The sequence below is a fragment of the Mirounga angustirostris genome, unplaced genomic scaffold (assembly GCF_029215605.1).
Source record: "Mirounga angustirostris isolate CCGP_5_RB_7025 unplaced genomic scaffold, mMirAng1.0.hap1 SCAF_2, whole genome shotgun sequence".
NCBI lineage: Eukaryota > Metazoa > Chordata > Mammalia > Carnivora > Phocidae > Mirounga > Mirounga angustirostris.
In genome coordinates, this window is record NW_026991710.1 from 167608890 (window position 1) to 167619858 (window position 10969).

Consider the following 10969-nt stretch of genomic DNA (forward strand, 5'->3'; position numbering starts at 1 on the left):
TGTGCATTTAGTTGAGAGGATTGGACGCTGCTGTGACTCCTGAAAGGTGGAAGGTGCTGTGGCTAGTCTCCTGCAAGGGGTGACAGGAGAGGGGGTTACATAGAGCATCCGGTGGCTGCTGCTGGGCGCCTGACGCCCGGCAGTTCTCACGGGCCCCGTGAGGTCGGCGCTGGGCTTCCCACTTTACGGAAGAGCAGACTGAGGCTCATTAGTGCAAGACTCCAGACCCGTGCTGACTGCGGGGCGTCGCAGGAAACGCTAGAAAGCACAGCACGCCTCTCGGTGCTGCTACGGCAGCCTCTTCCTCTCGGAGGCTCTGACCTCATTCTCTAGAGGTCTTAAGGTAAAGAGTTGCACAGCCAGCATTCTTCTTGGCTTTAAGGATATGGTATAAAAAGAAGCTTCCGGGCCAGCCGGATAGGACCAGAGATGGGCATTGCTAGTGAGCTCCTGGTGCTGCCGGTGCTGGTGCTCATGGACCACACTTTGAGTAGCAAGTCTAAACGACTCTGTGTGATTTTCGTTAGGGAGGTCTGGGAGTGTGACTGAAGTTCTAGGGGTCTCCATTTAAGGCAAGAGAGACTTCTGGTGCCTGTGAAAATGGATGCATTGCCTCGTGGAGGGAGTTCCTCATCGTTTAGGACCTTCTTCCCTCTCCCAGCTCAGAGTCGAGGGGCTAAGGCTCAGCAGAGCCTGGAAATGCTCCTGCCCAGTGGAGAAGCCAAGGGGGAGCACACTTCTCCTTGGTGGTCTTTGAGACGCTCTCTATCAGCATCCCAGCCAGGAGTGGGCCATGGCGGGGCCTGACGAGCCTCTCCTCTCTCTTCCTCCACAGAGCGGTCCCCTCACCGGCCCATCCTGCAGGCAGGGTTGCCTGCCAACAAGACCGTGGCCCTGGGCAGCAATGTGGAGTTCATGTGTAAGGTGTACAGTGACCCACAGCCCCATATCCAGTGGCTAAAGCACATCGAGGTGAATGGGAGTAAGATTGGTCCAGACAACCTGCCATATGTCCAGATCTTGAAGGTAATCTTGGCCCCAGTCTCCGTGGGCTGGGTGCCGGGAAGGAGACCCGTATCTCCCTGGGCCCAAGTTGCTATGGTCAGGCTTGGTGCTGGCGACCGGGATGCATCCCTTACCTTCAGGCACCTGCTCCGTTTTAAATAGGGACCTAGCCACATTCCCCAGAGCTAGTGACAGGTCACAGAGTGACAGTGCAGTGGCAACCGAAGGCCGGGAGTGGGGAGGGTGGGGTGGCCACTGCTGGTTTCTAAGCCTTGAGAGTGACTTTGCTCAGGCTTTTGGGTCAGCTACTCAGGGAAGGCATTTGGACTCCTGATTTTCCATTGCCCAGAACCAAAGCCTTTCCAGCAAGCGTTTGCCAGATTCTGCCCTATTTCCCAAGTCACGTCCTTTCTGGCAAGTGAGTGAATGATAAGGGCACAACTCTTAGGTAGAGTTGGAAAAGCAGATGCCACAGGTAAATTCTAAACAGCGTCAGGAGTAATGGCCTTCTCTTCCTTTTTCCTCTCACTCCCAGACTTTCATTGTCCCCAAATGCTCCACTAATCCAGAGAAGGTAATTGCCTAATTCCCCCAGTGGATCTTGCAACAAGAAGTAACCAGAGGCTGGGAACGTGATTTACCTCCTGGTCCCAGAGTTAGACCTCCTCCTCCCCTGGCTTGGCCATCCCAGAGTTTTACTGGCCATGCCTTCTCTTCACTACTGGTGCTGAAACCGCTGTGTTGGAAAATGAGGCCATGGCCTTGGCCCGTGGCCGCCAGCTCCCTTCACAATGCCTGCCCCAGACCTGGAGGAGTGGGCCTGACACAGACAGAATGTGTGACTGGGGGCAGCGATTTTCTTTTTAAGTTCATTTTTCAGTCAGATGCTTTGGGCCTTCGGAGTCAACTTGGTTTGTCCTCCTAAAAAGGGAAAGATGATAAGTCTCACTAATGTCTCCCTTGCCTTAGCTCCCTGGGCCTGCCTTAACGTTACGTGGGAGCAAAGTATGGCCACGTCTCCGTGTGTGCCCCACTGACTGGCTTGTCGTTGGTTTGTTCTAGCATTCGGGGATTAATAGCTCGGATGCGGAGGTGCTGACCCTGTTCAATGTGACAGAGGCCCAGAGCGGGGAGTATGTGTGTAAGGTTTCCAATTATATTGGTGAAGCTAACCAGTCTGCGTGGCTCACTGTCACCAGACCTGTGGCAAAAGGTAATGGGGAGCTGGATGGGGCCCCGTGCTGGGAGTTTGATTCAGGCCCCACGCTGCTGGGGCAGGTGGGGAAGCCAGCACCCAACTCTCCCTGTTATCCTGCTGTATTTCTAGAGCCCAGAGCCATGGAAAAATACCCGGCCTGGGAGGCTGCTTTGGTTCGGTACTGTGTCGGTGTCAAACTCCGTCCCTCGTGTGTGCCCCTCGGCTGTGTGTGCGCTTGGGGCCACCGACCGGCCGCGTGCTGAACGACAGTGCAGACTGAGTCTGAGTGGCGGAGACGGGAAGGGGCCGGGGTTCCCCTTGCAGAGCGGCAGGCCGTGTGCGCGCGTGAGCGTGCACGCATGACGCAGCACCCATCCATCCCTCCTGTGTGTGCCCTCTGACTTTACCTGAAACCAAACAGCCCCCCGCCGCCGGGCCGCATTTCTCCATGCTGCCCGCCGCCCGCCCGCATGCTTGGACGGGCCAGGGGCTGCCAGCGTCTGGTGAAGGGTCGTAACCAGCCAGCGGCGGCTCAGGTCTGCGGAGCCCCTCCCTCAGGGTCTCACTGTCTTCCTCTAACAGGTCTCGCTGCCTGGTGGTTTTTGTGTGTTCCTTGTTGCAAAGGAGACGCTGCGGAGCATTCCTTCCTCCGGTTTTTCCCCCCTTCTCTTCCTCCATCCCTTTCTCTGTGTCTCTTAGAGGTCTCATGTCCTGTGCTTGTCCATTTTGCTTCCGTTGTCTCTTCTAGACTGCCGGAGTTAATACCACCGACAAAGAGATGGAAGTGCTCCACTTAAGGAATGTCTCCTTTGAGGACGCGGGGGAGTATACGTGCTTGGCGGGTAACTCTATCGGACTCTCCCATCACTCTGCATGGTTGACCGTTTTGGAAGGTATACACTGTACTTCTCCTCTCGATGTCCTGCCCTAGCCACGGGCACGGGGGGAGCATGCATTGTGGGGCTGGGGGAGACACAGAGCCAGGAGAGGTAGAGGAATGGGCTCCAGGGGCCAGCAGGTGGCCCTGGCGATTTGTCTAAGCTTGAGGGTCGAATCCTCTTGGCTCTCATGGGAGCTGTCCTCATTTTGCAGGAACACGGAGGCCTCCCACCTATATACCTGCATCTGGCTCTCCCCCTTGGCCAATGCAATGCATGCGTAGAATCTGGAGTTAACCTGCAGCCGGGCTCTCCTGCAGGGCAGGCGCCTTCCCTCCTTGGGTCCAGCAGCCTTCCCCGACTTGTCTGATCCTTTTTTGCTGGCTCCAGAGGTCTCAAGAGAGGCCCAGGCCTCCTCTAACCGGATGTAGGCATTCTGTAAAGAGGGGCTTGTTGCTTGTAAGGAACAGTGCCCGCCCACCCTGCCATCCTCTGATCTCGGAGGAGAGCTTCCACCCAGATGCGGGAACTGGAGCATTAAGTCAGGACTGACTCTGGAGGCCACTCCGTGCTGCCCTTGCATCCTCTTTGGCCCCCAAGAGGGGAGGTGTGTGTGTTGGGCTGGGAAGGAAGGAGCCTGCAGCCTGCTCAGGTGGTGGGCTGGTCTTCGCTGCCTCTTGAGTGTCCTGCACGTGGGTCTGGGCACAGTGCTATTCCTGTCGCTGCTGACACTCCCCTCCTCTCCCTCCCTCTCTCTTCCTCTGCCCTGCCTGGCCAGCAGGGTCTGACAGCACCCCTGCTTGAGGCAGAGAAGCGTTCTGTTTTTACCCCATCACTGTCTTTGTCCCGTGTGTGCTCCCACTTGGTTGTCTTTGTTTGTCCATCCTGGGGAGAGAGAAAAACAGAAACACTTCCTCCTGTTCTTAGCTCTGCTGCCTCCTTGTCAGGCTCCGGGGGTTCCTTTGGGCTCCATCTGGGGTCACACATAGTGTCTCTCCGGGGAGGTCCCCGGCACGCCTGCCTCTGTGGCCGGCTGGTGTTTGGAAGAATGCCATCCAAGGTAGAGGGGCGTTCACTCCGGGGGGGAAGTCTCCCCGCCTCGCGTGTGCAAGCGAAGGGTGGGTTCAGCTGGGTGGGCTTCTGCGGGAGCGGGCTGGATTCTAAACAGAAGGTGGAAGAAGAGAATAAAACAGTGCCCCCTCCCCAGTTTCTTCATTCGGTTTTAGGAGTTAGGGCCTGAGTAGGATTCCTAAGTGTGGCAAAGTGGATGTTCTCCTCTCAAGCAGTCTAGATGCGGTGGGAAATGAAGCTAGTTTTGCTGGGGAGTTAGCTAGGTACAAATATTTACGTGTCTGACCTGACATAGGTAGCATAGGCAGAAGGCGATGACCCAGGACACAGACTGGGTCTCCCCCCCGCCTTGAACTCATGATGTGTCACTGTATGCCCGGCGCTGTGGCATGTGGAAATGGAGAAGGTGTTCATGGGCTGTCAGGGACAACAGACTCTTAAGTGGTTCGTCTGTCCCATGTGATAGGTGGATACACGCAGGACTAAGGCTCTGCTGAGAAGGGCCGGGTTTCCATGAGTAGACGGAGAAAGCCCTTGTGGGTACCGGGTACCCGTGGATCCCAGCAGTCCCGCTGAGCAAGGCGGGCTCCTGAATGAATGAGGATGGGCCTCACGTGGCAAGATAGTTCTAATCCATCCCCCTTGGGGGATTCGAGTCAGGATCGGGAAGATTCAGAGATCATATGCTATCTGATCTGCTCAGTGACAGACCTTAGTCCCAGCTGGGACCCAGCTTGGTTCTTCTCTGCCCTGAAAATTCTCAGAGGAAAGGAGATGGGGGTTGTTTTTCTTATGAAGCTGGGACCCTAGTGGTCTGGGCCCTCAGAGCCTGCTAACACCCTGTTCACACTGACTCAGCCCTGGAAGAGAGGCCAGCAGTGATGACCTCACCCCTGTACCTGGAGATCATCATCTATTGCACGGGGGCCTTCCTCATTTCCTGCATGGTGGGGTCTGTCATCATCTACAAGATGAAGAGTGGTACCAAGAAGAGCGACTTCCACAGCCAGATGGCCGTGCACAAGCTAGCCAAGAGCATCCCTCTGCGCAGACAGGTAACAGAAAGTAGATAGGGGATTTGCACGCCCTGCATCAGCTCCTCTCCCTGTGTCCCCGGGGCCGCCGCCAGGACCTTCAAATGCCCTGCCCTCTCCTCTGTCCCCAGCCTACCACTTCCAGCTTTGCTTTCTAGCTTTTGGGCCAGGGGCAGTAGAATGTCCTAAGTGCTCCAGAGTTGGGTTCCAGGCTGTTCTAGCCCATGAATTTGGAATGCCCACCATACCCCAACTGCCAGCCCCCTGTTCACCTGGCATGTGGATCGGGAGAAAGCCCTAGCCAGGCTGAATGTGCAACTCATATTGTACTTTTGAACGGTCCCCGAGGGTCAGTTAGAGGTACAAAGATACAGAGCAGAGAAGAGGACCTGAGTCAGGTGCCAGGATGCCACCCTCCTCTCATCCAAGGAAATGGAACAGAGGGTGAAGGCGTGTGAAAGGAGGGAACGTTCATTTGGAGCTGGGCTAATTCTGGAGGGTGCTTTGGGAGTTAGGAATCCATAATCTGGGGCGCCTGGGTGGCTCCAGTTGGTTAAGTGTCTGCCTTCCACACAGGTCCTGATCTGCTTCTCCCTCTGCCCCTCCCCGCTGCTCATGCTCACTCTCACTCGCTCTCTCTCTGAAATAAATAAAATCTTTTAAAAAAAAAAAAAGGAATGCATAATCTGAGGCAGGGTTTTCACAAAGAATGGGGACAACAATAGAGTTGTGATTGCAATGATAGGTTACAAAATGTCAGTCTGGAAGAGGGAGATTTGGTCTGCTCCTGTTAAATGAATGGAAAGGGGAGCTGGCGGCAAAAATAAGTCCGTTTTCGAACTTAGGTCTTCAGACCTCTTGTGGTCTTTCTGCCACTCTGTGTTGGAGAAAGAACATCAGATAACAGATACACACCTCTGCCATCGGCGGAAAGCCCTGAGGAGGAGTTGCAGGAATCCTCTGTGGCTCGGTCCCCCAGCCCCCTCCCCCACCCCATCCTCGCTAGAAGGGTGACCCCACGCTTCCCTGTAGGTGTCGGCGGATTCCAGTGCATCCATGAACTCTGGGGTTCTGCTCGTTCGGCCCTCACGTCTCTCCTCTAGTGGAACCCCCATGCTGGCTGGGGTCTCTGAATACGAGCTTCCTGAAGACCCTCGCTGGGAGCTGCCTCGAGACAGGTAATACTTTAACTCTCAACTTTCTGAGGAAGTCCCCCGCTGGGAGTGAAGGGGTACCAGATACATCCAGAAAGAACAGTTTGACACTTTCTGCTCTCAGCTGGGTGGAATTTGGAGAGGTGGAGACAGGATGGCCCTTCCAGGCTGAAATTTTACCAGCCCCATCTCACACCACCCTCTCTTTTCCCAAAAGGCTGGTTTTAGGCAAACCCCTGGGAGAGGGCTGCTTTGGGCAGGTGGTGTTGGCGGAGGCCATTGGGCTGGACAAGGACAAACCCAACCGTGTGACCAAAGTGGCTGTGAAGATGTTGAAGGGTAAGTGATGTTTCTGTCCTTGAAAAAACAAACCCGCCGTTGTCCAAGCAGACTGTGGGCCTTGGGCCACCAGTCTCTCCGGTGCCCTGTCATGGTCCACACCTGCCACACGGCCTGTGTAGCATCTCCTGGGTGTGGAGGGGCATCATTCTGAACCCTGAGATGGCCACGCTCTCCCTTAGTTCCTTGGCATCAGTCTGGGCTGTGGGCAGGTGTATTCTAGATCCCATTGCTAGCTGGGTTTTCCCATCCTGTCCTCCACCCCACACACTAGCACACATTGCCAACAGCTCTCATAAAGGGGAAGGGAAAACCAATTCGGGTGTGAAATGGGGAGGAGAGAGAAGCAAGTCCCTGAAAACCGGGCTTCCTCGAGCATCCTCCACTCCCTTTGCTTTCCTCCTCTCATCCTCCCTTCCAAGTAAATGAGTCTCATGCCCTCCCGGTTTGTGTGTAAAGCGGACGCAACAGAGAAAGACCTGTCAGACCTGATCTCAGAAATGGAGATGATGAAGATGATCGGGAAGCACAAGAACATCATCAACCTGCTGGGGGCCTGCACACAGGACGGTAGGCACTAAGCTAGTCCGGCTCTCCCGCCCCTGCCAGCATAGGGTCTCAGCCGAGAACCTGGGCCTCCCACTCGGATAACAGTGTCTGTCAGGGAGAAGATAGTAACAGTGACCAGGCATCTCAGTGACGCTTAGGGAAGGGGGTTAAGAGGAGAGGCCAGTTTAGCAGTAGCTGGAGTTACTTCTCGGGGTCTGGTGTTCATCTGAGAAGACAGGTATCTAGATTCATACACATAGTGTGGGGGTGGAACCAGGTGAGTCACTGTGGCCTAAATTAGGGCTCCCCCCCACCCCCAGGTTTGCTCGGGAACTTCCTGGAGTATGCTGGGAAGAATCCTTTCCCTAGCTTTTTTGGGGTAGTGGAGTGAATTTCCCAGGCTCCCTAAAGGTGCAGTTAGGCCTGTGGTGTGTGGTTGGGGGTGGGGCTTCCTGGGGGCGAAGCTGAGCACCTGCCTGCCCACCGACGGCCCGTCTGTCCACGCACCCCCAGGTCCTTTGTACGTCATCGTGGAGTACGCCTCCAAAGGCAACCTACGGGAGTACCTGCAGGCCCGGAGGCCTCCTGGGCTGGAGTACTGTTACAACCCCAGCCACAGCCCAGAGGAGCAGCTCTCCTCCAAGGACCTGGTGTCCTGCGCCTATCAGGTGGCCCGGGGCATGGAGTATCTCGCCTCCAAGAAGGTATGGCTCCTGAGGGTTCCCCTGGGTGAGGTCGGGGTGGGAACAGAGCCTCCCTTGTCCTCCGGTTTACAACTTTGCATCGTCTGGAGCACCGCCTACCCGTGCTGTCTCAGGCTCTCAGGGGCGTCAGAGTGCGGAAAGCCAGCTCAGACTGCATTGCCACTCTCCGGGTAGCCCCAGGCAGCTACTTCTAGATCTCCAAATACAAAGAAAGAATGATAAGCCCTATGGTGTGGCTTGGTTATGGGGCACGATGAAGTCCGTGTGACGGTGTGAAGTTCAGTGTTGGTGCTCGGATAAACGGAGGCTTCGTCTGAGCCCCAGCCCGATGCACATGTGCTGCAGCTGGGGGCCAGCGCTTGAGAGCACCCACCTCCCCCGACTGGACAGAAACATCCAGGTTCAGCCTTCCTGGGTGCGGGTCCAGAGCTGTGAGTTGGGAGGAGCGGCAAGAGAGCCCCACACAGAGGGTTTGCTACGGTGATTGAGGGGCCTGGAGCTGGAGGTGCTCGAATGGCTGGCTTTGAAGTGGCAGAGAGGGACCTCGTAGCAGCAGTCTGGAAAGGTCGAGGGGTCGTGGTGTGGCGGGAGGAGGCTCGAGTGCTGGAGCAGCAGCCCCGGGGCAGGCTGACGGCGGGCCACCCCTCACCTGCGTCCCGTTTCCTCTGTGCACAGTGCATACACCGAGACCTGGCCGCCAGGAACGTGCTGGTGACCGAGGACAACGTGATGAAGATCGCAGACTTCGGCCTCGCGCGGGACATTCACCACATCGACTACTATAAAAAGACAACCAACGTAAGTGCTGGGACAGAACCGGCCGCAGGTCCTCTGCCCAGGACTCCGTTGGGCTTTCTCCTACTTCCATCTCCGGGCTGGGACCCAGCACCGCTGGCCTTGCTTGAGAGACGGTGCGGTGGGACAAGCCGAGCATGTGTCCTCCCCATGTCCAGTCCTGTGTGTGCCCCCCGCTTGTCCCCCCATCGCCCGGGCCTGGGCTACCCCCAATATCCCTTGTGCCGCTTATAGGGCCGGCTGCCTGTGAAGTGGATGGCTCCCGAGGCCTTGTTTGACCGGATCTACACCCACCAGAGCGACGTGTGAGTTTGAAAGAGGCAATTGCCCGGGATACGTGGAATAGAAAATTCCAGCACAGTAGAGTCCTGCATGTCCCTCGAGATCGACGGGGGTCTCCTTCCCTTTCGGAGAGAACAAAACAAAACATTGGATGTGTCCCCCTCCTTTGTTCACTTGGTAGAGGTTGAAAGGCCAGTGTGAGCGCCAGCACTAGCCCCTGTTTTCCCCCCGTAAGCGTCTGTCCTGGGGGAGGGTGGGGTCAGGATGACGCCCTGGGGGGTGGGGTCAGGATGACATGCTGGGGAGGGGGTGGAAAGGACTCTAGGCTGGCCTGGCTCTGTGCCCATAAGACCCGGTGGCTCTGTGCTCCTCCACAGCTGGTCTTTTGGGGTGCTCCTGTGGGAAATCTTCACCCTGGGAGGCTCCCCATATCCCGGCGTGCCTGTGGAGGAGCTTTTCAAGCTGCTGAAGGAGGGTCATCGGATGGACAAGCCCAGTAACTGCACCAATGAGCTGTAAGCATGGGAAGACACCTGAGGTCCTGGGCCAGGCCCTGGGGGAAGAACGGAAGGAGAACGGGGTTTAGCTTGATAAAGCAGCCCTGCCTGGTCCTTCCTCCCCTGACTCGACGATCCTCTCCCAGATACATGATGATGCGGGATTGCTGGCACGCAGTACCCTCTCAGAGACCTACCTTCAAGCAGCTGGTGGAAGACCTGGACCGCATTGTGGCCTTGACCTCCAACCAGGTGAGGCTGTCCTATCCCAGATCTCCGGTCGCCGTCCGCGAGGTGCACCTCTGTGAGTGAGCGCTGCCGCGGGGCGGAGAATGCCAGACCACTTGTCTCTCCTTGCACAGGAGTACCTGGACCTGTCCGTGCCCCTGGACCAGTACTCTCCGAGCTTTCCCGACACCCGAAGCTCAACCTGCTCCTCGGGGGAGGATTCGGTCTTCTCTCATGAGCCGTTGCCGGAGGAGCCCTGTCTGCCCCGACACCCAGCCCAGCTTGCCAATGGCGGACTCAAACGACGCTGACTAGCACCCCCGCCCCCCTGCCCAGACTCCATCATCCGCTGTGTCCCTCACCCCCCAGCCCTCCCTGCGGGACTCACTGCCTGCCCCTTTGCCCCTTTCGTGCCGGCAGGAGCTAGCTGCCTACCTGAGGCCTTTACCCCACGGAGTTCACCTCTCTTCCTCCTGCTCCTCCTCCTCACAACCTGCTTGTGTGAGAGAGGAGCAGAGAGGCAGGTACTTGCTCATGGCCACTTCGTCCCCTCCCCCTTGTTGGACCAAGACCCCTCCCCGCTACTTGCCACTTCAGAGCAGTGCCTGGAGGGCTGGGGAGTGGGAGATGAGCAGGCATGCGGGCCAGAGCTGGGCGAGAGCTGACGGAGCTTTCCTGTGTTGGTTTTGTCTGCTTCGTGGACCCCTAAGCCTGAGCTCTGGGGGCGGGGGCCTCGTCCTCAGGGCTGCAGCCGTAGCCGGGGGAGGTCGAGTGCTCTGGGCCTTGGCTGAGGGCAGCCTCTGCCCCAGATAGATGGTGCCAGTGGCTTATTAATTCCGATGCTAATTTGCTTTGCTGACCAAATACCTGGTACCAGAGGCTGGGGAGGCAAAGGCTGGGAGCAGTGTCGTGGCCCTGGGGCTCAGCCCCAAACTGGGGGCTTTGTACATAGCTATGAAGAAAACACAAAGTGTATAAATCTGAGTATATATTTACATGTCTTTTTAAAAGGGTCGTTACCAGAGATTAACCCACTGGGTAAGATGCTCCTGGTGGCTGGGAGGCATCAGTTGCTATATATTAAAAACAAAGAAAAAAGAAAAAAAAAAAAGGAAAATGTTTTTAAAAAGGTCATATATTTTTTGCTACTTTTGCTGTTTTATTTTTTTAAATTATGTTCTAAACCTATTTTCAGTTTAGGTCCCTCAATAAAAATTGCTGCTGCTTCATTTTTA

At 56.3% G+C, this 10969-nt stretch overlaps 1 protein-coding gene across 12 annotated transcripts in view; it reads left to right on the plus strand.

Annotated features, from left to right (window-relative positions):
- The window catches only part of FGFR1 (fibroblast growth factor receptor 1), a 47488-nt gene extending 36519 nt beyond the window's left edge, over nucleotides 1-10969 (plus strand). For 9 of the 12 annotated variants that reach the window (XM_064585522.1, XM_064585528.1, XM_064585530.1 and 6 more), the window contains 12 exons: nucleotides 836-1026; nucleotides 2952-3096; nucleotides 5011-5213; nucleotides 6219-6364; nucleotides 6558-6679; nucleotides 7139-7249; nucleotides 7742-7932; nucleotides 8608-8730; nucleotides 8962-9032; nucleotides 9387-9524; nucleotides 9653-9758; nucleotides 9869-10969. In XM_064585522.1, coding sequence (XP_064441592.1) covers nucleotides 836-1026; nucleotides 2952-3096; nucleotides 5011-5213; nucleotides 6219-6364; nucleotides 6558-6679; nucleotides 7139-7249; nucleotides 7742-7932; nucleotides 8608-8730; nucleotides 8962-9032; nucleotides 9387-9524; nucleotides 9653-9758; nucleotides 9869-10045 — 1724 coding nt within the window. In that variant the 3' untranslated portion in view covers nucleotides 10046-10969. The remainder of the gene's footprint in view (nucleotides 1-835; nucleotides 1027-2951; nucleotides 3097-5010; nucleotides 5214-6218; nucleotides 6365-6557; nucleotides 6680-7138; nucleotides 7250-7741; nucleotides 7933-8607; nucleotides 8731-8961; nucleotides 9033-9386; nucleotides 9525-9652; nucleotides 9759-9868) is intronic. The other 3 variants (XM_045879859.3, XM_045879861.3, XM_045879864.3) reach the window with 1 other exon arrangement.